The sequence below is a fragment of the Rattus rattus genome, chromosome 9 (assembly GCF_011064425.1).
Source record: "Rattus rattus isolate New Zealand chromosome 9, Rrattus_CSIRO_v1, whole genome shotgun sequence".
In the NCBI taxonomy this organism is placed as follows: domain Eukaryota; kingdom Metazoa; phylum Chordata; class Mammalia; order Rodentia; family Muridae; genus Rattus; species Rattus rattus.
In genome coordinates this window covers 6,153,194-6,180,870 of record NC_046162.1, presented here as the reverse complement: position 1 = coordinate 6,180,870, position 27,677 = coordinate 6,153,194, and the positions used below count along the sequence as shown (strand labels likewise).

Sequence of the window (27,677 nt, the reverse complement as noted above, 5' to 3'; positions counted from 1 at the left end):
AACTTCTTAGATTCGAGAATACTTGTCAGTCATTCACCCAATATTGCTGTTAAGAGATGGAAAAGAATTGGTACTATTGGGACATGAATTCACCATTGTGTAGGAACAGCCATTCATCCATTCACTTATTCACAGAAGTGTGAGCACTCCCTGTGTTTGCACGGTACAGATTCTATTACGTATCAGCTGCCTACTGTTCAAATAAATAGCTGGTAAATAGAAGGATGTTCTCAACACTCTCCACACAATAGGATCTTCATCTTAGCTTTTCTAAATTCAGGATCATGCTATACTAGGCCACGCATTAGATTCAGTTACCTCACTTAATTCATAGAACAGTTCCTCCAAGCTATAATTATAGCTCTTTTCAAGAGGAAATTAAGTCTGTGATAAGTTGGATGTTGTCCCTGAGTTATAGCTAATAAGAGGAGGATCTGAGAGTTCAGCCTAGCCTCTCCAAATCTAGATGTTCCACTTTTAATTTCTGTGCCAACAGATTTGAGTGACTTCTAAAAACCCTTTTGATCTCCTTGACCCTTTCAAGGGCTTGATAAAACCAAAACTATTTTCAAAATAATTGTAAAGCAGTTATTTCCTTTTAAAATCTCATGCCTAATTGTGGGCTGGTATTCTCAGGAGGCTCTATGCAGTGCTGTGTCACCAGGGACTGCATGCAGAGGCAGGTATAAAAATCTACCTTCTGCATCTATTAAGCAAGCTGTTGAGGTATAGAACAGTTTGAGAACTTGCATGCAGTCATCTCGTTTCAGAGCCTTCCTTTATCTACGTCTTCAGAGCGTTTTAAAGTTAAGCCTTATTTGCAGAAGTCCTTACTATTGTGTTAAGAATAGCATTTTTTTCTTACCGGTTGTTGAGTTTGTTACAGTCATACTTGACAGTGTAGGGTCATGGGTGGCCTTACAGCTGCACAGCTGCAGCCCAGAGTTTCAGAGCTACTAAGTCAGTACTAGAGACTGGCCGGAGCTCAGACATCGTGAGGCTTGCAAGGAGACCGCTTTACCCTTTGTTAGAAGTGCCAATTGTTCACAGTGAAGTAAGTATGTTAGTTAGTCTTGGCTCTGCCACAAGTAATTCTATTATTAAATTGAAAAAATTCAGTTTATATTTTGGTAAGTAAAGCCATCAAAGGTAGACAGTGCTGTGTAATATGGGTGTGGAATGTGTGCTCTCTCTTTCTTCCTCTTTTTTCTCCTCCTAACTCCTATGTTTTCTCTTAGCACAGTCTTCCCTGGTCAGTAAATTTCTAACCTTATGATGGAGGAAAAATGGACACAGAATTATAATGCTGTAAGCTTAGTAATCCATATTTTTGAAAACTAATCACAAGCAAAATAGTTTGATCAGTTGGCCTTGAAATTGTAGTGTAGGGCGGTTTGAACCAATTTTTAATAGTTTCATTGCTACATATTTGTAATAGAACTGAAATATAGCTTTGCTGGCATAAGAGAGGTGGCATGTTTTGATAGCTGGGCTGTAGCGAAGTTCTGCAGACTTTTCCCTTGGATCAGAAGCTTCTGCTGTCTACTTACCATGCTCACACGCGCTCAGCCTGTCCCTGTACTTTGTGTTCTTGTTTAAGTGGGCGCCAGAGGAAGGTGATGGGAGTGCATGGACCTACATCTGTGTGCACGGGCAGTGTCCTGGGCCAGGTCAACCTGAGGTCTTTACATAGAGTAGACATGGAGTCTCTCAAAACCACATTGACAGAGTTAGATTGACCCACAAAGAAAGTCAGGAGTGCAGAACAATTAGAAAACTAGTTTGCACAACATAAAGAAATAAGACAAACATTAAAAATACATATTTGGCATTGAGACTTTACTTAAAAGAACAGTTCTGAGGCATAAATAAGATTGAACAGAATTTGCATACTAATCAACACATTGATTAGTATATATCCTGGGGAGTTTCTATATTTTAGATAAAGTTTGCTTTACATAGGATTATAAAAATTCTTGGAACATTCTCCTGCCTCATCACTGCCCACCAGATCCCGAGAGACCAATACTGAATGCCATGCTTTCCTTACAAAGAACAGAACAAACTTCAAGCAGATGTTAAGGCGTCGTCTTCTTCATCTTGTCTTACTACTTGTGTTTTCTTCTTGTGATGGTATCACCATTGTCTCCTTGTTCTCACATTGTTTAAATGTGCTCACTCAATTTTTTTGTATAGTAATACCATTTTATTTTTAACTATAGCACACGTTTAGTAGGAATCGCTTAGAAAATTCAGGGACACATCAATAAAGAGATAGTTGGTAGCGGTAGCCTTTGCAGAACTGACCTTGTGTGGTAAGGAGAAAAAGCTGCTTCCAATTATTTCTTTGATTGATAGACATTAGCAGTTTGATACAATTTTATTTGTTCTGGAAAGTTCCATACAACTTTATTTATTCTGGAGATATGTATTGTATTGATGGCGTTTGTTTGAGCAGTCTGTCATGTTTCATTCATATATACTTAGACGTTTGTCTCTAGACTTCTTTTGTTAATTACCAATGTTGATGGTGTGAGCTTTTTAGTTGTTCAGACTTTGATTCAAATATGGTTGAACCATTTGGCATCTTTGGGTTAGATTTCTTACACTGAGATCTTTAGCTTGTTTTCTTTAAAGCTAGAATTAAACCAGGCTATTGAAGAACAAAGGAGATTGCCTATCATAAATTCAAAATGTCCATTGTCTCTGTAAAACATTTCCCCTTAAAAATAAGATTGTGCCTCAAAGGTGTCTAGGCATTGAACATTGTACTTATTTGTATCTGCTGCTGCTTTCTTCAAGATCTGACAGGAGCTTTCAAATAATGATTGGCCTTTAAGTGGGGCAGTGTTAATTTGTCCAGCTCCGCGCTACTATATTGTATAGCTTGGGAAGATGTGCTGTTTTTGCAGTCTCTTCATTCAGACGGTTTATGAATTAAGAGCAAGGGCCTATCATATCCTACGATCCTGCAGTTCATTATTGCAAAGCAAAGTATCCATTTATTAGGCGAGGATTGCCTACAGTGTCTGCAAGAGTAAACAGACCCACTCATAAGCATAAGCGTTATCTTCAGATTTGTACTGAAGTGTGCTGAAGAGCATGTATGCTGTGGCTGTGATAATGAGCAGTACAGTAGAGAGAGGTGATTTATGATACCTGTTTCTGACAGCTCTAGTGCGGAGATTCCCAGGGTGTCGGATCACGGCATTAGCATGCTGACAGCTCAGCATTTAGAACATTATGGTAATTTATCCTGCCTATGCTGTCACCTGCACTGTCAGAGTTTCTTTTTAATGATGGTATAACTATTTTGTTTGTTTGTACTGCATTCTTTTCATTTGGCTAATGCTTTCTCATTAGATTGAACCTAGTAAATGAGAGTAATTAAGTGCTTCCTATAGCTCAGATGCAGTGATTAAGCTACGGAGCTGCTACTGACTATGTTCTGTCATTTATCTCTATTAATCTGAGAATAACCCAGATGATAAACACATGTAATTTTTTGCTAATGTTCAATAGATGAAATTTATAGTTCCTCAGTGGAACCAAGCATTAAGTATATATTCATATATAAGTAATAAGTTCTACATGTGGACCTGCTTTAAGTAAACATACACACTACAACAAAAGTTAGTGAAAAATAGTCTTTTCACTGCCACACTGAATTTACTCTTCCTAAAATGTCCTGTCCTCCTTCCCAGAGAGAAAGTGGAAAAATGCAGGCTTCCGGCCTTTTGTGTGGAGCAGGTTGTTTGTCTAACTAAGTTCCAGGACAATTGGCTTGTTTGAATGAATATGTATAAGTGCTTTGGATCACTGCAGTCTGAGTCTGTCAGCTCTCAAGTACTCTGGTTTTCTTATTATACTAATTTATCATTATTTCAGAAAATATTTTAAATGTATTATTAAATAATTAATGGATTATTCTCTTAATAAATAAGTTAAACAAGAAATAGTAATGTTGAGTTATTTGATTGGGTTTCTTAAATACTTTTTATTTTTATATCTTGCATTTATTCTAAACATAGTACCTTTAGAATTTTGTTATGAATATTATATCTATGAATAAAAATTAGCTTTTTAAAGTGTTATAAGAAGTAATGCTTAACCAAATGATGAATTTTGTATATAATGAGAAAGTAATATATTCCAAGTTCATGTGTTTTAAACCATTATTATGCAAAGATTTTTCTTCTTTGTGATTTATTTTTTAAGGTAAAATTTCAACAGTTTCTCAAAAATATTGAGAAGACAGGATAATTTTTAGATCACAGAATTGCAATACTATTTCTATAAATGTTTTTAATCACAAAATTGCTTAGTTTGTCGATATTTCTTTAGGTAGGCTACGCCAAATTTTCATTTCCTGTACAAATAATAGGAAAATTGGAGGGATTCTAGTTTGCATAGGTTACAATCCCTTTAAGTAATTATGATTGTGAGAGCTCTGAACTTAGTCTTTCTATCGCTTTCTTTCAGACACTGTACTGCATTAAGAACTGCTTTCACGTCTATATAACACAGAGGCCTTCTGAGTATTCATTCATGGAGTATTATTATGCATAATTGGGTTGTTTGCTGAATTTTGTTATATTAACAAATGATATCACTTAAATTAAGTACTAGAAACATTGATGCTAAGCATACCTCATTTAATTTTAATAAAATATTAATTTTTGATTAAAAGCATTGTATAAACCTTGAGTGACATTTGATGATTCATTTATTCTTTGGATTTCTTTACAAAAGAATAAATTGTTATTAAAAGGTGGGTTTTTACTACACGGTGAACTTTTCTTTCCCTTTGGGCATAGAAAGTCTTAATGTAGACTTACTGGGAATTGAAATTATCATAAAATTTATGGTGTATTAAGTTCTCTGAAGTTCTCTACCAATTGTTTATCATAGAGCTTAGAAGATTTAAAACTTGACCTAAATTATTTTCACCTTTTTTAGAAATCAAATTTTCAATTCTGTACTTAAGGCTGACTTGAGGCTGAGTTGAAGTATGTGTTGAAAGTATCATATTACATATGAAGTACCGATTCGCTAATGTTAACTTGAGAAGACTCTGGGTGTGCAGTGGGACTGGGTGGCTGTTGTGAGCAATGCCCATTAACCAAAGACGCGAACACAGAGGGACCCGAGTTCCAGTTCAGAGACTGTTCTCTAGGAATTTCTTCATAAAAGTCTTTCCTTTCCTTTTGCGTTCCAGGATATTAGTGTGTAGTATTAATGTAATGTGTTAAGCTAATATAATGTTTCTCAAAGAATGTTTAGAAGTCAGGAATATATCCTATCTCTGTGTACTAATTTTTAAGTAAAAATTAGATAATACTTGATGGAATATTCTCTAAGACTTTCTTTTCAGTGGTTTAAACGATAAGAGTACTGGTTTTGATAGATGGAACATTTTGACAGTGTGCCTGTTGAAATAATTTCATGATAACGGTCATTGTCCTGTTTGTTTCCCTGCATAGTTTTTAAATGCCCTTTCTTAAACAGTAGTCGTCTTTACCGCTGTTAACGCCCCAAACCCCCACTCCTCCTTTAAACAAAGAACAAGGCTGTGTGAGCTGTTAATGTTGAAATCACAATATACAAGTGTTTCTTTGTTCTTAGCTTTAAAAATAATTATGTAATAGAGTAAAGAGGTTTTTTTTCCTCCTTGTTGGTCAGTTCTGTAGAAGTAATTTAAAATACTGTATATTGAATTCTTTGATCATTTCTCCTGGGTGGACTGAGAAAGAAGTCAAAGCCGAGGCAATTGCTTCTGGGCTCTCTCTCTGTGTGCCTGGTAAATGAAACACAAGGAACCCCACAAACCACATGACTAATGGCCACCTCCAGTGCCGCCTGCAATCAAAGATTAATTTGCTTTATCAAGTTTAAAGAATACCGGGTGATAAATCATGTCAAAAAGAAATAATCAGTCAAAGGCTGATTCTTCTCTACATGTGAAGACAGGTGCCACAAGGCATGCTCTTGCCATTCGCAGTTAATTTTGGTTTTATGCATTTATATGTTCATCTTAATTTGTGTTTAGCTGATACTTGAATCAAATAATTTCTGCCATTAAGACCAACTGGTATCTCAACTGAATGCTAACAGTATCCTAGATCCGAGGGGTATTCCTTCCCCTTTACTTTGTGTTAAGCATATCCTCTTGAATATTACTAGCAGCCGTGTCTTTTGTAAGATGCGAGTTAGTCACATGGGAAGGGAGGTAGTGATTTTGTATGTTGGGATGCCTGGTATGAACTGGGTGTTCAAAGGTGGGATAGAAGTCTCTCTATCTCTCTCTTCCTCTCTCTCTCTCTCTCTCTGTCTCTATCTCTCTCCCTCTCTCTCTCTCTCTCTCTCTGTCTCTATCTCTCTCTCTCTCTGTCTCTCTCTCTCTGTCTCTCTCTGTCTCTGTGTGTGTGTGTGTGTGTGTGTGTGTGTGTGTGTACTTCTATAAAACATTTTTTATCCTCACATCTCACCCTTTTTTCTTCTTTTAAAGAGAAAGAACTGGAGTCTGACTCAAGCTCCTTGCCCGACTCATTCCTTGTCAGGCCGTGGCCTCCCAGTGTTGAGTGGTGCCAAGAGCCAGGCCTGTGCTCTTGGCAGCAGCAGGGTCGCATCATTATTTGGAATTGTTTTCAGCAGAGCTGCGGGCTGCTTGCTAGTTACCGGCTGTGTTCTAAAGCTTTAGGACATGTTTGGGGTATGTAGCTAGGGACATAGCTACAGATAGGCCTAGATCCTTACTAGCACTCTATCATTGGTGGGAAATTAATACTATTCCATTTGATTTGCCGAATTAAACAAACATTCATCATATACTTGGAACTCAGAGCTATAAAGCTACCTATGTGTGAAAGCAGTTGTACAAAAACTTCTTTCTAGAATAGGTCATTATCTTTTTGGTTTCAGCCAATCTTTCTGCTTAGATTCTCACCCCAGTTTTCCTCCATGTAACTTGGTGGTGGTGCAGGGCCTTTGTTGTGACTGGCCTTTGTTTTTGTTCTTCTCCTTCTGATTCCTGAGAATTACCTTAAAATATTTATAAAGGTCCATTATTGATTTCACTAGCATCCCAAAGAGAAAGTGCCTTGTCAGATTCCACTAGGATTTAAGGCTTCTTTTTAACCTGCACAGGAATCTCACGTGTCTGCACTGTGGCTGGAGTGGGGAAGGTCCCTGTAGACTCAGGTGTCTGGTCCTGCTCCACAGCTGGGAGCTGTTTTAGAAGGTTGTAGACTGTTTAGGAGATGGAGTCTCACAGAAGGAAGTGGGATCACTGAGGATGGGCTCAATATATTACCATCGAGCCTCACTTCTTGAACAGATGCTTCACACTTTTGCCACCACGCCTGCCCACCATGATGGACTGTGTGCTCTCAATAGGAGGTCTCCTTTAAGTTGCTTCATGTTGAGTATTTGGTAACAATAAGAAAACCAATGTGCTACACTCACATATTATTTCGTGTACAGGTAGTTAATGCGATATCTTTCAGTTCTAAATTTATGGATCAGGATGATAATGGCCCTTGTATTTTGAATTTTCTTAACTCTGATAAGACAGTGATTCACTGGTACTCGCTCAGAGTTAGAATAATAGGATTCTGTGCTAGAGAATTACTGATTACTGTCTACTCATCCCTTAGCTGTCGCTTGCTCAGCGAAGCCCTCCTAGATTTCCCAAAATATTTTATAACTATAAACATCTATACCTATGTTCTTTCACAGATTATTAGAACATCTACCCTTTTCCATTACAGCAGCCCTCCCAAGTTTATATAACCCTTTGTGTGTGGTTCATTATTAATATCTGAAATGTGTTAGAATTGTAGCCTTTGTGGGATTGGAATAGTGTTTAATTTTGCTTGTTCCAGTATCTGGAGCAGAGTCTACTGAACCTCGATATATTTTATTTATTAAATAAATAAAAGGACACACTGTGTGCTCGGGTGCAACTGCATGCACATGCCGGGCGTTGTGTTGGCTGTCTCTTCTGCAAGCAGAGTGGGGTCTGGAAGGAAGAGCTGTCATGCAGCTCTTCAGCCTGAAGACCCGCAGGTCCTGTAGAAGGCAGTCAGTGTTTCCTGCCCACTGGCAGCCCTACTCGATTCAAGAGCACAGTGAAAGGAGTGGGACAAAGAAGAAACATGGCGAGAGGTTCTATCGGTTCTATATGCATTTTCTAGAACTTATAAACCTATACGCACTTTTGACAAGATTAAATTTTATCACATACATAATTATACTCAACTTTGAATCAAAGAGAATCTTTTGAGGGTTTGAGCCCAGGCAACTGTTGATCTTTCCTTACCGTACTGCACAGGATGGATTCAGCTCCAGCATGGGCAACACTGCCTGTTCCCTGGTGTACCCTGCATGCCAGTTTAGTGTCCTGAGACGGCATAAAGGAATGAAGGAACGAGTGAAAGGTGTGATTGTTGACTACTTGAAGGTTTGAGGATAGCTTTGAGGCCTAAGTAAACCAATTAACTTAGTGAGATAATTTTGTCTTTTTGACTAGAATTTCCAGCCCTTCATTTTTTAATTCCTTCACTAAATATTAACTGAGTATTTATTTACTATGCCCCAATCATGATGCTTAGAGCTTCTAGATTAATAGAAGAAATGGATGTAAATAAGTAATTGATAACACTGAATGACAAAGGGAAAGTATAAAGTGCCATGTGAAAGGAATCAAGAAACATCCCATGAGAAATTATATTTGGACTAGTCTGAAAGGTAGAGACGATGGCTCCATGTTGAAAGTAGGGTGATGATTATTCCCAGCTGAAGGAAAGGAAGACACAAGGCTGTGAGGATGTGAAAGCGCCAGATGGTCAGCCCTCGGGGAGCGCCATACTGATGGAGACCATGGCCACAGGAAGATGATTGCTGCACTGGGAGAGACATAGCAAAGCAAGAGAGGAAAGACAGCTGTCTTATAAACAAAATATCAACTAAGATTTTAGTTACATAGGGAAATATTGATTGCTTATATATATTAAATTATGTTGAGCTAGTAGTCAGTTGTATAAAAGTACTTATTGCCAAATCTGACAACCTGAGTTCAATCCCTAGTTCCCACGTTGGTAGAAGGAGAGACCCAACCAATTCTCACAAGTTGATCTCTGATCTCTACATACATGTGCATGTCAGCATGCACGCACACACATTAAAAACAAACAAACAAACAAAAACATTGTTTAGTCCTAGAAGGGAAAAGACAAAAGGAAACCGCAAGTTGCCCTTAAGCCATCTTTGACTTGACTTCTGGTGAAAGGGCTATTTACATATGCACATGTGCATGCACAGGCACACACACACACACACACACACACACACACACACACACACACACACACACACACACACCTTGATGTTAAGAGAACTCTGGAGATATTTCACATCGTGAAAGTACAAAGAATAAGATGCTAGAAGCTGACTCAAACCCAGAAGGACAATTTGTCAAAGCCTAGAGCGACAGACACTGCATGGTGCAGTACAAGGAAAGGGAAACCCAGTTCAAGATGCTCTTAATGTTTTGCAAAGAAAGAAAATATTTTAATTTTCAATGTTTTTAAGTTTCAGATGACATAGGACTAAACAAATTTTGGTCTGAGACTTGTTTGGTTAACTTGTTAGTAATAGTTCTTATCTTGAAAGTTCTACAAGTTGACTTCCCTTTGCTTCTGTCCAAGTTTTGTGCATTTCTTGAGCCTCCACAATATTATCAGCTATTCTTTTGGGGACCACTTAATGTTTTGATACTAGCAAAAGTAAATAAACGTCCCTTTAAAAATTACTTTATGAGTGAGTACTTCATACATGAGTACTGTATTTACATCATTCCCAACCCACATTCTCTCCTCTTCCAACTCCTCCCATGTCCCCCATTTTCTCTAAAATTTATAACCTCCTCTTCTTTTATAAGTATATGTGTATACATGCATACATATATGTATACATATATGCAGCTTTCTGAGTCTGTAGAGTGTTGCTCGCATGTATAGGTGTTTACTGATGACCACTTAGGATTGCATAATACATCGGGGACCTGTATCTGCTCCCTTTCTTATTGTATCGATAGAGATTGCATAGAAGACAAAAATCTATTACACAGCCTCAAGTAATCTCACCCTGGAAGTTTCTGTTGACAGTAATACAATTATAAAGTGGAATGCTCCCAAAGTATGTTATATTCGTTCAGACTCCCACATATTTATTTAGCTTATACATTATTTCAGAGAAATTGTTTCCGTGATGTTTTATAATACGTTGCATCTCCCTTAAGAACTAACAAAACGGGGGAAATATAATCCCTTTAATTATTTAGTGAAGTAGGTTTTAGGTGCCCATAGGACAACATTTGGGGGAAAATCCCTATCGTGTGTAATAGGCCTTAGGAGTAAGAGTCAATATTTATTAATCGCCTATAACACACAACACCAAATGTTATCGCTACAGTCTCCTGAAGTCATACCTCTAGTGATGCCCTGGGGATGCAGCCTAAATTTGCTGTTGCTTTCTTCCCTTTTATCATTCAGCTTCCTTCTTCCTTCCAACTTCATCATTTTGGTGAATTGAACAATCAGTATTTATAGTTGAAAGTAAAGCTACACATCTAGTATATACAGTGTGCTTACGATAGCTCGAAGACAAGAGAAGGGTGTGCAGGGCATCAGGGACAAACAGGAAGCCTCCTTTTATAGAAAAGGAAGGCGATAGAACTGATGCCATCTCTGTGCAGCTTCCGTGTGCTAGTACTCTGCCTGGTGTTCAGGAGGTGTTTCACAGAGAGCCTCATGTCAGCATGGCTGCAAAACTTTTTGAAAGTCATAGTTAGCAGTTCTTGGGGCAAGCATTAAGTTTGGGGTCTTCATATAATGTTTCCCAATACAACAAGAAGAAATGTGATGTGATGTGATGTGATGTGTGTGTGTGTGTGTGTGTGTGTGTGTGTGTGTGTGTGTGTGTCCATCAGCATCTTTGCAGATTTACAAAGAAGCTTATAGCATCTCTGCCCTCCAAAAGCTAAATAATCTGTGTTGTTCTGCCTTAAGGACTACACCGTGGCCACTGGGAGTCTTAGGACCTTTCTGGTTTTTTTTTTCTTTTAGATTCATTTATTTTATGCTTATGAGTGTTGTCCCTGTATGTATGTTTATGCACATACATATATACATACACCATACATATGTAGTGTGGTGTCCACAGAAATCAGAAGAGGGTATTAGGTTCCCTGGAACTGGAGTTGAGGGAATGGGAGTTGTAAACTGCCATGTGGATGCTGGCAGCTAAACCAGGCCCTCTGTAAGAGCAGCGGGTGCTCTTAGCTAATAATATGCAGTTAAACTAAATCATTGTTAGTTCTCTGAGCTAGGAAACCCCACTTTGATTTTGTTATTAGCGTGATGTGTTTGATAAAAGTGCAGACCTGGAGCGGACTGGCTGTGTACCTGTCCTACCTAGCTCTGTTGCCTCAGTAGCATTCCTAGTGCTCGTTCATGTTCCTCGTTTATACAGCTCGAATAGTAATGGCCCTTCTGATAGATGTGGACATTGGTGGGTTTGTGTAAACTGTTTAGTACACGCAGTAGTTCTTTCCAGAGCTGATTTCCCTTCCCAGAAGACATTGGAGTTGGAGTATGTTGGATGACATTTTTGGTTGTCATTTTGCAGAGGGGTGTTATGGGCATTTTATAGATAGAGGCCTAGGATGCTATCACACCTTTCACAAGGATAAACACAGGCTCCACAACTAGGAGTTACCTGCCTCCAGGTGTCATTGATACTCAGTTTGAGAAACACTGTTTTAGCACAGCTCCTGCCATATGCATTGCAAAATGTTTGCTATTTTCTGATAATGTCTAAGAAAAGCATAAGGAATAATCAATTACACTTCTAAGCAGCTAAAGAAAAGTAGGTAACAAATAGGGTGTCAATGTGGGGAATCCTATTTAAATTTTTGAAATATGAATGAAGATGAAGTCATATCTGATAGCCTATGTAAGCAGTTTTAGTACCTAATTCTATCTAGCACTGATATACCTATGTATATCAGAGCATCCATGTTTATATGTGTGTATCTGAGTGATTGGTTAAGAATATGGTTTTTGAAGTTATTTGGAATTATTCTGCCATTTGCAGACTCCTAGAACACACATAACAGTTTCTCTGAAACTTTCTCCATTAGTAAAACTGTGAGATGTCTACACCTGCATCATAAAGGTGTCGTGTCACACTGGGCATGATGCTTGTACTCCATGAGCACGTGTGGTACTCATGAGCCTTCATTTCTGCCATTCGTGATCTGCTCCATGTGCACACAGTTAAGTGTTAGAACCTAGAGGAGCGAGGGAAGGCTGCTTGCTGGAGGAGCGGCTCTGGCCCTGGGTTCTTTGCTTACCGTACACCCTGAATGCAGCTTTGCGTGCTGATAGCACTAGTTGTATACAACAACTGTTCTCTGGTGACTCAACCAGGTCTCCTCTGATAGATAACGGTCAGTGGCCACTTCCCAGCATCCCTGACCGTTTTGAAGATAAGCTGGCTCTTTTTTATTGAAGTGTAAGTTATGTTTATTTTTAAGAATGTCCACTAAAGTGCCAAGTTACACATCCCATTTGTGTTTTTATATATGAAATTTCACCCCGTCTCCAAATCCCATATCACACCAAGAAGGGATTCTAAACCAGGAAAACAGTGTGACCATGAGCTGTATTCTTTTCTATTCTGTTTTCATCTTCCATTCAATTTTATTATGAAATTGCCTGTGTAGATTGTTCAGAGACAAACTGAAAGCATGACAGTTTGTTTTCTTTAATAATATATAGTTACATTTTACATGTAGTAAGAGACACTGGTTACTGCCTGTGTTTCTAAAAGCTAATTTGTAGTCGTTTCTTCCGTTGCAGTGAATAATACAGTCTGTAATCTGCAAACACGGCTTAAACTTTGAGGTAATTTGCATCTGTCTATATTAATGTTTTCCTTTAACAAGGTAATATGTTCTTCTTTGGACTTTTTAAACAGTTATTTTAAGTATAAGGAATGTATGGTAATTTTGGAGAAAGAAAAGTTTTTACCCTTCTACAGTTGAAATAGTGATAAGTAAATGTTGTTATGAGATGACAGCAGCCTCCTCGGGTGCATCAGCAAGCTCCTGACTTCAGGTATTAGTCTTGTGCGTCAGGTGACACATGCTCACTAGTCACACATGCATCACATGGTCACTAGTAAGCACATGCAGAGATTGCAGGGAGGCAAGCCAGACGTAGAACTGCAACCAGCAGTGTTGGCAAACTGGTAAGCTTGTGTTTTGTTAAGCACCTGCTTTTTTGTATTCTGATAGTCTAAGCCATCTGCTTTCATATTCCCCCTACCTACTTTCAGCCATTTTAGAATATGAAACCTTTTTTTTTTTTAAGTAGTTCAGCATTGAATGAAAAAAATGTAAGTATTCTGGAACCATTCACAGTAAGTTAGGAATCCATGCCACTTTTCAGGGCCTGTGCTTTGGGAATATTCTAATTCAATCCTCAACAGAGTAACTAACTTAAGTGTAGGTGTTGTATGTTAGTGGTTAAAATTGTTTTTCTCCCTTCTCAACTACTCATTCTGAGATCAGAATGTAAATTGCCCAAGTAGATCCTTGGCCACAGTATAATACACTAAAAATCAGTTTTTTAATGTAAGCAATTTGCACGCTCCTTTTCATTAGAAACAGGGAGGGGAAGAAGAAGGGCACCATACAATTTGGTAAAAGATTCTAATTCTTCCTGAACTAGATATACCACTTTATTATCCACTTTAAAATAGCATTTATAAAATAGCTGTTGTTTAATGGCTCCTGTTGTCAGCCTTTTCTTCTCAGCCTTTTCTACCAGCCTTGTGCAGGTAGGCATTACTGCCTTCCGTTGTAGATGATAAAATGATTTTCAGACAAGTAGCAAAAATTATTTCTGGGTCACACTTGAGACTGGAGACTTGACCTCAGTGTGGTTTCTGTGACGTTTCTATGCTGCTTGCAAGATGTTGTCAAGTCCAAGCCACGAGCTGATCTATGGTAGATTGCTGTGTGAGAGACAGCATGTTTCACTTGGGCGGATCTAAGTCCACCTCATTGGTTCGTGAAGGTCCTGGCTCCTGTCTGTTCTGTGGACCCTGTGGACACTTCAGGGTTGGTTGTGTTGCTCTGCTCCGCTCCGCTCCGCTCTGCTCTGCTGTCACTGATCATTAAGGCATTTGGTCTTCCATACTTGTTTCTTTTAAAATTAGTTAAATGTTTAATTACTTAAGGAAGAAAAGGAACAAGGTATGGCCTATTTCTGAACATGTACAGAACTTTTGTTTGAATATGTATGTGTCATATATGAGTGAGTTTGTGGGGGGGGTGGGGAGGGAAAGAAGGGAGGGAAGGATCAACCGACCATAGGTCCTCAAAGTCTCTTACTGAACCTGGAGGTCACAGATTGAGCTAAACTGGCTAGAAAGCAAGATCTAGGGTCCTTGCCTCTGCCTCTCCATATCTACACTGCTTTCCTCAGCTGGGAGCAAGCTCAGGTCCTCATGCCCACGTGGCAAGCAGTTCACCAGCTGGGCCTCTCCATCCTTCTTTTCTTTTTTTTTTTCTTTTTTTTTTTTTTTTTTTTGAAACATTTAATTTTAAGATTTATCCATTTATATATTAGTAGGATTTTTTTTTTTAATGTATGTGAGTATACTGTTGCTGTCTTCAGATACTCCAGAAGAGGGCATCATATCACATTTCAGATGGCTGTGGCCTACCATGTGGTTCCTAGGAATTGAACTCAGGACCTCTTGAAGAACAGTCAGTGCTCTAACCACTGAGCCATCTCTCCAGCCCGATCCTCCTTATTTTCTTAAGAGGAGATATAGATAGATAGATAGATAGATAGATAGATAGATAGATAGATAGATAGATAGATAGATAGATAGATAGATATAGATATAGATATAGATATAGATATAGATATGGCACATGAGAGAGAGGGACTGGGAAGAGAGAAGGGAGGAGAAGCTGCGATCGGATGTAAAATAAATAATCAAAGAAAAGAGTTTGTATAACACTCTTAGCTGAGCCTGCAGTGTCTTTTGAAGACTAGAATCAAATGACCATGTGGTTACATCCTTTTAGACCTTTATAGCTGCCTAGAAATGTAGTGTGCAAGCCAGTCCCACAGATACAACAGAGAAAGGCTCAGCTTGATGTACTTCAAAGCAGTGCTGGTGGTGCGGCTCATACTTATTAAAAGCAAAGCACACATGAAAACCAGCATCGTGATTGCCTTGAGTCTGTTTGGCCTAGAAAGCTGACCACTTGAGAAGGAAGGCATTTTGTTGTATTTTTCCTTTGTTTATGAATATTGGTAAGGCGTGAGAATTTTTCTGAAATATTTGAATTTGAGCTCTTAAATCTACATTAAAGACTCTTCAGGGGTTGGGGATTTAGCTCAGTGGTAGAGCGCTTGCCTAGGAAGCGCAAGGCCCTGGGTTCGGTCCCCAGCTCCGAAAAAAAGAACCCAAAAAAAAAAGACTCTTCAACTATTTGAGAAAGTATACAGATATCTGGGCTCCTGAAGTAATAATCGTTGGTAAAGTTCATTGGCAAGAGAGTGGTGCCCAGGTGAGCCACTGAACTGAGTATTCTTAACTCGTCGTCATACTCCATGACTTCTCGGCCTTGCCCTGCTAGTCTCCTGTATACTTGCCCTGATTCTGGGAAAGAGCAGAGTCACAGCTTCCTGTTATGGCAGTTCTCAACCCTGAGTTCCTGAGTCTGCAGCAAAGGAGTGAAGAGTGCCATTCCCGTCAGCGTGTGCTTCTGACCTATGCATTTAGACTTCTTTTGGTGCATATTTAACTGAACTCCTGTGAGTAAGTGAACCCCACCCCCGAGCCAAGGATGTGTGGATAAAATGGAGGGCGCGCACGGGTCAGAATGTGAAAAGTAGAAACTTCAAATTGAAAATAAGAATTACGAAATGTCTGGGAAGACCGTAATTCCAAGGGAAGGCCATCTGTGGCGTCAGACATGGCAGAGAAGCCAGAATTAAAATGGCTGACACCTGTCTGCTGTGTGCACATAGATAGACAAACCTTAAACCACATTTGATCTTAGTCCTTCTCACTTGTAGAACTCCCCACTACCTGCTTCCCTAACACAGGAAATCAGTACCTTCTGTGAGTAATCCCTTTCAGAATCTAGCACACCCACTATCGGATCTTAGTCCTCACTCTCCTTTGCATCATTCTTTTCTTTCTCATCTTCAATTTGGACCACACTGTTGTCCACACATACTCTCTCCATTCAACCATCCACACTTACAGATTCTTCTTAGTATCTGAGTCATGTCCATGAAAGCTCATTTAGATAATGATGGTAGGGCTAGCACTCGCTTGTAGTTCATCACATGCTAAATCCTTCAATAACAAACTCTTTCATCCACTAAACTCATAAAGTGTCATTAACCCCAATTCTACAGAAAAGTACTTAAGCTAAGAATACACACGTAGGAAATGACATCCCAGGATTTGACCTCAAGTGTTATCAATATGGCTTAGCAGGTTAAGGGGCTCTCCATGCATGAGTTCAATTCCCTGAGCCCATATAACTATAAAAGGAGAGAATGAGCTCTATTAAGTTGCCTTATGACCTCTACACACATGTCATGGCACAGGTGCTCACACACAGCTTATACATACAAACATGGTAAAAAAAAAATTTAACCTTACCTCTCTCTAGCTCTCTAAATGCATTAAAAATGATGATCTATCATTCCTGATCTTATTCCTTGAATATTTTATGCCGTGCGTCTTCATTTTCCTACTGTTTGGGATTCTTGAGGACAAAGCAATGGCAAGCAATACAAGAGCATAACTTGTGTTTCTAGGTCATGGCTGCATTATCAACCATTTTCATTGTGTTGCTTGTATACAAATCAGGCAGGATGTGGTGTTCAGATTTTTGAGTTATGAAGGAACTTTAATTATGATCCTACTAGATTTTCTGAGATAGGCATTGCTGATTCTACATGTTGTGTTAGGAACTGACAGATTAGACTAGCCAGTATTTAGTTTTTTGGGATTTTAAAGTAGAATAAGATCATCATATTGCCTACAACCATGTTATTTTTGGCAAGAAACGTATTGGATTTTTGTCAGTCATTCATATCTTTTTAGTTGCCTACAATGTGCTAAGCAGCAGCCACAGTTGTGACTAGAGAGAACTAAGCTAGTCTTGCCATCACAAACTGGTAAAGAACTTAAGACCAATAGTTACTCAATTTGATATGTCTCATAAGTGCTGTGTGTGTGTGTGTGTGTGTGTGTGTGTGTGTGTGTGTGTGTGTGTGTTTATAGATATAAATACTTACATATTTAACTTGGTTTTGCTTCTTGTTTGTAGTAAATGCTCATGCTTGCTGCACTGGGGACCTGTTAGAATACTCTTGCAGAATCTGAGGATGTCTAAGAAATTTTGTGGATTGTCAGTCACTTGCGTAATCTCAACATGTAAGGAGGATTAGGAGCTGTGTGGTGGAGCAGCTGGGCCATGAGGAGCTTAGCCTCATGCTTTCCACTTCCCATCCACAGACACAAAGCCTGTGTCTGTCAGTTCAGCCTGTTTGTCAAACTAAGAAGGTTAACAGCAGCAACCTGCTAACATTCCAGCTAAAGGATAAATTAAAGCAAGGTCTTCTCAGATGACACCAAGTACATACACTGTCTGTGTTCTGTCACATAGGTGCCAAGTGTAATTTAAGGTTGTTTTCCACGCACTAAATGAGAGTTTATTTAGAATTTACTGTACTACAGTAAGTGTAAGTGAACAAGCATGGTTAGTGTTTTGTTCCTTTCCTTTGTCACTGAGAATATTAGTATTTATAGTATGGGAAATGATCTCAATTTCAGCAAACATGAGCATTTACTATTAAAAAAAAAGCAAAACCAAGTTAAATATAACACACACATACACACATACAGAGAGAAGTGTAGATGTAGTAGAGTATCATTATTACTGAGAATAATGATTACTTTCTAAATAGCACGCTTTGAAATAAACTTAGTTTATTGAACTCTTTAAAAACACTTAACCTGACCATTAAGATGGCTCAGCAGCTAACAGGGCTTAGGATGCGAGCCCGAAACCTGAGCGCCCACTCTGAAAGGCACCTTCTTCCTCCACACATGCACAACCCCACTTGTGCACCTACTCTCCCACATTCTATGTACACACGCAGTGATAAATCAAATTAAAAATTTGTAAATCTTCCACAAGGCCCTAATTACTAATCATGACGATTATACTTATCTTCCTTTTTTCTTGTTTTCCCCGTTTGTGAGCGCCCTATAGCCTCAGTAATGGTGGTAGTCGTGGGGCCTCCCCTTGAGCTGGATCCCACTTTGGACCTGACGCTCACCTTCTTTCCCAGGCTCCTCTCCATTTCCATCCCTGCATTTCTTCCAGACAGGAGAGCTTAGGTACTAATATATATTATACCAGCTCAGAAGAAAGAAAGTGACCCAGACTGCTGCAGAGTGGAAACTGTTGCACGTCTTGAAGAGATGAGGTGAAGCCGAGTTGTTTGTGCTTTAACGTTTGAAGCAATGTTCATCATACATAATTAAATAAAGCTAAAATTTTGTAGGTATGGGACAAAAGGCCACAGATATTATAGATATTGTAGGTAATGGAGGAGAGTAATAATTTTAAAAAGCATATTTCCTTATATGTATATTCTTATCATGAGATTAGAGGAGGAAAGCATTAAGTAAACACTTATTAATTTAATCTTAGAATTGGTGTATCGATATTCCCAAAGTGATTTGTACACAGAAGAGCCAGAGACAGCGGAGGGGAGGTTAAAAATTACTTTTACAAAGTAAAGTTTTCATGGGAGTTTTTGTGGGTATGTGAACATAATTAAAATATATGCTATATGTGAGAGAGATGGGGGAAGCACAACATGCGTTTGGTATGAACACTGTAGCCACGTGGCTTTTTATAATGCGGTGAATGTAAACCAAGTGTGCACTTTGTCTGAAACCCAGTCAGCTCACTGTTTTAACCGTTTAGGTAACTGCTGGGGCTATAACTTTTAAAAGAAGGCATTATCCTAGGAACAGAAATTAGAAAAAGATACTCTCCTGGCACTCAGTAACTGGGCAATGTTTAAATTAATTCTAGTTAGAACACCTTAAATATCTTTGGTGCAAAAAAAGTAATGTTTTAAAGTTTATTTTGGAGGGGTTTCTAGGAGGTTTAAGTAGCACGAACAGATTTCATGAGCAGCTTTTACTGGCGCTGTAGACAGTGTAGATCACACTTTCCCATCAGCTGTTGGCAAGAGCACACAGTTTGCTGAGACGGTTAATAGGACACAAATACAGACATTGCTGTGCTGTACCATGTAAATGGAAACCTTTGCAGTTACATGTTTTTGTAGCAGGAGAATTGTTTTAAAAGGCATGTAATTTATTAGCTATCGGTAGCTGCTTTATTGCCTTGCCGCGCTGCAGTAATAAATAAAAGAAAGTGAACTGATTTTACAAATGGCACACAAGGTGCACATTTTGTGGGGGAAAAGTCTTTTTTTAAAGAATTGGCATTAAATCCTTTTTTTGTGATGACAAAGAGGCTAAGAGTGCAAACTGTATTTTCTGTTTATCGAAAACAGTCTTTTTTTCTCCGGGGCATTTTTTCCTATGATCATCAAGGGATTTCAAAAGCAATAAAGTGTGGGATCATTGTTCGACTTGAGCAGTATTAAAACTTAGGTTTTAATTTCAGTGAAGTAATAAGATTTGAACCTGTCTCACATTACAGCACTGTAAGGCATTTAGCAATTGTATTTTAAAGGAGGTTTTTAAAATGCAGCTCACTTGTAAGCTAACTGTCTTTCTGTAATTAATAGTTTTTCTTCAGTCTAGGCTGCTGCGGATCAGACCAAGAAATATCTGAGATTTTAGTAACACATAGTAATTGTAAGTCTTAACTCCTAATTAGCCTAAATGTCTAATAATTTTCTATTTGTGTCCAAAGCTGCTAAAACGTAGTGAGGAAAAAGAGCAGTGTTTAAAGCTATAGTGTGTCTTTGGTCTCTCAGAAATACAAATGTACGCGTACATGGATATTTTTATACAGAGCAAAATTATGTCAGTATTTTATCCTTCGATATCATTTACTAGTTCTTATGTACCAATCATATATACATATGTATATTAAGCATTTATGTATGTATTTTGTATATATATATTTTTTAAGTGCAAGATAAGGGTTTACTTGTAAAGCTAGACCCAATGTTATAGACTAGACTCTTCCATGTGTAACATTGAAACTCGTAGTTATGTCTTAAAAAATGCTTTAAAATATGAGCGTTTCTATTAGATCAGTGTGAGAACATACTTACTGATAAAAGATTGTATTTACCATTTTGAATTGCTATTGAAAATAATTGCCTGTACAAAAGGAAACATCTGTATGACGGCACATGGTTAAAGCCACCATCAATTTTGAACATTTGAGGGTTGAGCTATGACCTTTTATGATGACTGTGAACAGTAACTGCCTCCATTAGCCATAAGTTTTGTTTCTTTATTTTAGTAGATGGCCCAGACTGTAAATATTAGAGAATCTAAAATAAATCAACATATTATCCTAAGGATACAAAATGTAAGAGCTATTTGTGGTTGGGAACCTTTGACAGATAGTTTGGATGAAGCAGATGATTGCCTGCCTAGCGTATCTGGTCTCCATTGCTATGCCTGCGGGCAGTTTAGTGCTGTGGTTGTATATTGATGTCAGGGTTAGCACTGAGTGGCTAGCAGTGACAGATGTCTATAATTACAGGCGATGCTTCCAGTATTTCTGAAAAGCCAGCCTATGTTGAACAATTATCTTATTTCTGCCTTGCCAAAGAGCATGTTCCAATTGCTAGTATTAGCAGTGTGGGTAGAGAGCTTCATCTGCTGCCTTGGGACAAATGTGGGAAAAGCAGTTGGTTATAAAACATAAATGCAAAATATTTTTTCAACATTTTAAATTAGTTAAGTTCAGTGTTTCCCTAATTTTTATCTCCCCATAATATTTCTGTTGAAGGAGTCTTGAAATATAAAAACACATTTGGCATACTTATTGGGATTTTGTTTTCCCCTAGGCCTGTGTGGCTCCCCAGTGCCAGTATCCCTTGCTTTACTGAATAGATGTTAAGCAAGTTGGCTTTGAAACAAGTTTCTCTGATGTAGATTGTATATAATGATTGATTACCATTACAAAATTGGAAATGCATTTCCATGGAAAATTTCTCCAACCCAGTAAGTTTATTTGGAAACTTAATGGCAAAATTATAAAATGGTATAAAATGCTAAACCATCAGGCTGGAGAGGTGGCTCAGTGGTTAAGGATTCTTGCTGCTCTTGCAGAAAACCCAGTTCATTTCTCTGAACCCATGTGGTGGCTCACAACTGTCTGTAACTCCATTTCCAGGGGATCTGGTACCCTCTTTTGCTTGACGGGATCATGCATGCAAGTGGTGCCCATAAATTCACACTATCACTAGCACTTACACATAACAAAAAGAAACTGCTACCATATGTCAAATATGTTACATTTGCTAAGAATTAACAGTTCTTTTTGTTTGTTTTGTTTTTTGTTTTCTGGTGTTTTGGTTTGCTTTGTTTTCTTTTCTGTATTCCTTGTTGTTTTTCAAGACAGGATTCTCTGTGTTTCCCTGGCTGTCCTGGAATGCACTCTGTAGATCAGACTGCCCCAATCACCTATTCCTACCCCCAGTCCTTGGATAGAAGGAATGCACCACTACCACCCGGCAAGAATTGTGATTCTTAAATTTTGTTTTAATCTCCCATCTTGAAAGATTTTTCCCTATTTAAACACTGTTATTCTCAAACTCCAAGTTTTGATAACCACTTCCTTCCTTGCTCCCTTTTGCCAATTTTGCTGGCTCATTAGGAATGTTTTCATTCTTTGTGGTACAAATGTAAGACTGTTTTTTTTTTTTTAATCTGGGTATTCTTCTTTAACTATTACTAAAGTTCTTCACATATACCTTAAAACACACAACTATTTTCCAGCATCTGATCCAGATAAAGTACAAGTAAAAGGGATTGTCATCTCAGCGTATGCCAGTAGTAGTGACAGCAGCTTAGAGTGACAAGAGTCTACTGTGTCAGGACCGACTTGCACAGTCTGCATAAATTTACCACAGTGAAATTTGCTACCAAATGAAAATTAGGTCCCGTGTACATCCTCATCCTAAAGTTAAGAAGCCAAGCTTTAGAGGTTACTGACTTAATTACTGCACTCAGTCTAGTTGGCTGAGTTGCATAAGTCTCGAGCTTCAGAACCTGTCTTCCAGCTCGCCCTCCAGCCTCCTACCTAGTGATAGCATCTTTGACTGTTTCAGATTTACTTATATTTAGGAGTGTTTTTGCTTGCATGTATGTATGTATGTATGTATCTATGTATCTATGTATGTATGTATGTTTGTGCATCCCATACATAACTGGTGTCCTCAGAGATCAAAAAAAATGTGTCAGAGCCCCTGGAACTAGAGTTGGATGGTTTTTAGCCACCATGTGTCCTGGGAACTGAAATCTGGTCCCCTGCACAGAACAGTAAGTGCTCTTAATTAGCCCTGAACCATCTCTCCAACCTCAGGCACTGTTATTTATTACATTATATTTTGTATTCTTATAGATAAGAATGGGCACAGTTAAAAGTAGTTTAAAGCTATAGAATTAATTCATTAAATAAGATGATTTGGAGTGACTGTCCGCAGCATACCGCAAGGCTGCGTGTGTGTCACAAGCAAAGCCCCGTGTGTGTCAGATTATGCGTTATTTGTCTATTTTCTCCTGGCTGAATTACTTCAAAAATGTCCACTCAGTAAAGGTTGGCCATCTTTGTTTTCTTACTGACAGAGAAAATGTTTCCTGTTTACTAGAGACTATCACAGTCCACCAGTCAGGCTTTTGTATGTTTATGAATTTTGCAAAACGAAGACTTAGGACAGAAACTGATTTTAGATTGTTGTTGCAAATATTGCCTGCTCTGAGTTGGAGGTAGTTTTCATTAATTAGGCTACAATAGGAGAATAATTGAAACTGAACCGAAGGACCTTCTTAACTATGTAATAATGGCTGGGAAGGTAGTACAGTTCATGTAACACTCGCCTAGCATGAGAAAGCCCTGAACTTGAGCTCCTGGCACCACATAAAACCAGCCATCACGGTGGTACATGTCTGTAATCCAAGCACTGTGGAGACAGAAGGGTCAGCTTATATCCACTGCGTAGCATTTCAATGCCCGCTTTGTCCACATGAAACTCCATGCAAAAACAGAAAACATACTTGACCTAGTGGAAAAATGTAAATGTCACTGGCAATTTTCATTTCTGAATTATTATTTCATTCCTTACCATGTCACAGATTTCCTCCTACACAGAAAGGTTAAAGAATTAAGTGTCTCTTAATAGGAGGGAGGGAGCTACAGACGCTGTTTTTGAATATAGGAAATGGGACATGATTTCAGAGAGAGAATGTGAAAAAAATAGAGAATCATATAAATGCTAAAAAGTGGAGATTGTTTGAGTAATTGTCTTAGACCCACTACAGGCACAAGGAGCTGCACTTTCAGAGGACTGGATAGGAGCACATACTAGAGTTGGATGAAATGCAGAAGGTTCACCATGAGTCTATGAGTCACCTTTTTTTTTCTTTTTTGAATGACTTAACACTTGAATTTGTTGGTTTTAAATGTGGTTCTGGCCATCAGGAGGTGGCTTGGCTACTGACACCATTAGCTGCACGTGTCCCATTTGCTCGGTGCCAGCGCCTCCTGGAGAACGGCAGTCCGTATTTAATGACTCCTTAAATAGGTCTGCCGCGCCATTGTTCGTTTGTTCCCATTTTAGAGCTAGCCCTCAATAATTGATTTTTTAACTATTTTTTGAGTTATTTTTGAATTATTCTACTGCAACAAACCCATTGTAATTCATATAGTCATATTCAGAATTTGAAAATGACTCCACCATTCCATTATGTTCCAAAATGAAAATCAAAGTCACAAGAATCTTTTAAGTGGCAGCAATAAACATCTGAGCCACTTTTTCCTTATACCTAAAATTGGGAAGACTTACTGCTCTTCTCTTGTATCTGACATCAGGTGGCAGGTCCATAAACTCTGTGCTTTTTAGGTTGTACGCCCGAAGAATGATGTTTCCAGAGTTCCAGAGAAGGCTTGGAAAATAGTTAAGGTGAGTTGAGTAACTGGTTATGGTGATGGGCTCACCCGTCTGTGTGCGTGTCTCAGGATAATTCCTGGTTACTGAGGTGGACTCACACACACAGGAGCAGGGAGCAGTGCATTGACCTGACTCATTTCCTGTACTATATCAGCCTAGTGTATAGGGCTTAGAGCCAAATCTTGAGTAGTCACCTCATTAGTAGGACTAACTGTAACGACTATAGTTACTGTGAGAGCAATCTAGGGTTCTTGATTCTATTACTTCTGAGCTACTAATACCTGAGAGGAGGGTCAGTTTTACTAGGTAGTGACTAGGATACACCTGTGCAGAATGCATTTTTGGCTGACACCTTCCAGAAGCATGAGGAATAAACAAAATCCTTTGCTTTCCAGTCCTCACCTCTACCTTTATCCTCTCACAAACTTTATACAGTAACTCTTTGCTTTAAAATTTAACCATACCCTCCTATAGGTTTGCTGATGAAAGATTGTGTTACAACACAAAAGTGTAAGTAGCCCTTTAAGTGACTAAAATGCCTCATTCAGTCTGTGGCCTCAAACATTCCGGCCAAGCGTTACTCTTTTGCCATAACATTGTTTGTGATTTTTTTTCAATGGGTTCAGAAAAATGATACCTAGAATTTTAGCGTGGCTTTATCCACAGAAGACTGGCGTAACAGAAGCTTGGCTACAGACATGGAGTGAGTTGGCAGCCAGCAAGAGCAAAGCTGTGTCAGGACAAATGGACTCTTCATCTTCTCTGGTTGGCTTTCAGCTGGCTGCACCACAGGAGGCTCTATGAGCTGTGTATCCTGTGACCAATAACTGGTGCCCTCCACCCGGGTCCCTCTTGGCTAGGGACAGCCTGTCGGGAGGCATTAGGTTCATGCTGGTGAAGATCCTTAGTCAGTGGCTCCCTGAAGGAAAAAGAGGCAAGCAGCCAGATTCTGTTGAACAGGTGGTAGTTAGACCTTAGCTCTGGCTGTGGGGGTGGAAAGGAAAGACTCCAAAATTACCAGTCTTACTCGTTTTCACATGACCGATATGTACTTCTCTGCCCAGTAAATGGTAGTTTAGAAATGTATCTGGGAAAGTCTCTGGCAGCATCTGGAGCTCTCTTAACTTTTCCACCTTCCTTTATCAGTCTGGATTTGGGCCCATGTCAGGAATGGAAACCCCACTGGGATGCAAGCAAAAGAGGAAGCATGTTCTTAGCCATGCATCAGTGGAGGCCCCTACTGGGAGAGGGGATTATCACAAGCAGCAGGCAACCCTGCACCCCAGCCTGCTGAGCTCATGCTCTGCCACAGGATGTGAAGCAGGGGGAATGTGAGGCCAGAGTGCTTGCTCCAAGTCTCCTTACACAATAGGTTATTCAAGCAGATTGGGAATGCTTCTTAAGCAATTTCCTAGGTCCATGTCTGTCCCCTTAGGAAGATGGCCCCCACAGATGGTGGGTTCAGATCGTCTTGTGGCAGCACAAACTTAACATTCAGATGACCCTTCCTTCCTGGCTTTCCTCTGACAGATACTTTCAGTGCCTCTGACCGAGGCAGCAGCTTGCTCTGCCATCCCTACCTAGCTCCCAACTTAAACTATGGTTTTAGATTAAATTCTGCCAAAGGATTTCTTTGTGCTAATTTCAATCCCGTATTTTGTAATTTTATGCTACATGCTCTGGCAAGGTTAGCTAAGATTAATATAGATCTTATTCAACATCACTATGGTTAAATATTTAATATGCAGCAATGATGTTTGCACCATTAATTTCTCACTATAACGATAAGTTTACTATAATGTTCCTGTTTTAGTCAGCTTCACATGTCAATGAAAGCGCTCAATGTCCTTTTTTCCAAATGATTCAGCTACTAAATGCTGTATTAGGTCACTCTACTCCACCTCAGTTGGCTACCAACACCTTCCATTTTAACAGAGTCCTCGTATAGAAAGGACTGAATTGACTACAGGACAGAAATTATGAAGATTGCTTTCTTATTCATAACATACAGTTCCATGTCAAAGTTCCAAATGCTCTCCTAAGTGGTACTAGTGCCTCTGTCTGTGAGCACTGACTCCATGCTCCTGTCCTGAATCCTTTCCTAACTTCAACGCCTTTAGCTAACAGGATCTGTCCTGTGCGGGGCGCTGTCTGCCTGTGAGTACTGTGGAGCACAGGGTTTTCAAGTTACAAGTCAAAGCCTTAACTGATAAGTCACTATGGTAAATTACTACAGCGCTTTAAAATCCAACTGGGGATAGGTTATGTTACCAATTTCATGTTATTTGATGTAAGTTTATGAGAATTAGATGGTTCAAAGAAGGTATGTCACCTGATGGCAAGAGTGTACTGTTGATCTCCACAGCGCTGTGCACAATATGCTAATGCCTTTGAGATGTTATAACATCTTAAACATCTATAGTGTGCCTACATGTATTAACTCCCTGTAGCTTTCTGAAAATTCATTATCCAAAAATCTTAATTCATTATAACAGCTCATATGAAAATCTACAGAACTGGATTTCTTTATTCTCATATTTGCACACAATGAGAGATTCTCATTGTTTCTAATTTGTTTCATGTGGTGCTTCTGAGTACATCTCACAGAGGGCTGTTATTGAATCTCTGTGATTGTCATTATATCCATCAACCTCTAGGAGCTAACATTCTGGGTTTCCCAGTTCTGCAATCTACTTCAGATGTAAGGATTGACATAATTAGCTTCTTGAAACTTATAATCAGAATGCAGCAGATACCCAATTCCAAATAACAGATTGGGGGTGGGGGAGCAGTTTAAAAATGAGTGTAGGCTTTACTTTCACTCTTTATTAAATTAAAGCCAAATATCTTGTTGCTGGTTTTCTTTTGATTTCCTTTTCTGGTTGTCTCATTCGACTCCTTTGAAAACTGTGTAAGATTATTGAGGAGAGCCAAGGAATGGAAGGCGATGGAAGCTGTCTGCCTGTAAAAGACCAGCAACACCCCACGCCCATCAGATGAATCCAGAAGTTGCAGGTGCACAAACACTCGATCCTGAATTTTAAAAGAACTTTTGCAATAAAATAACAAGTTTATTAAAATGACTTTTAGGAACATGTATTCTCAAACTATAATGCCAATTTCTGACATTTGTATAAATTTCATATATTCATATAAGTTGATGCAGTGTCTGACAGTTAAGATGGGCACTCCCTTCCGGGCAGCTACTGTTCAGTAGCAAGAATTGGGGTTGAGGAGGCTGTGCTGAGAGCAGTGGCAGAGGCTCAACCAGCCTGCAGGAGGCGCTGCGTTCTACTCCTAGCACCACAGACAGAAGGAAAGACATGGGAGAATTGAATGTTCTGTGTCATGAAATACTGAAGTATTTGTTTTATCCCTTTAACA

The 27,677-nt window shown here is 39.0% G+C and overlaps 1 protein-coding gene across 3 annotated transcripts in view; it reads left to right on the top strand.

The window, feature by feature from the left end:
* Ranbp17 (RAN binding protein 17) overlaps window positions 1-27,677 on the top strand; it is a 289,555-nt gene that overhangs the window by 148,125 nt on the left and 113,753 nt on the right. For 2 of the 3 annotated variants that reach the window (XM_032914024.1, XM_032914023.1), the window contains exon 15: window positions 24,246-24,305. The exons of the other annotated variant lie outside the window; for it this stretch is intronic. In XM_032914024.1, coding sequence (XP_032769915.1) covers window positions 24,246-24,305 — 60 coding nt within the window. The remainder of the gene's footprint in view (window positions 1-24,245; window positions 24,306-27,677) is intronic. 3 annotated transcript variants of the gene reach the window in all.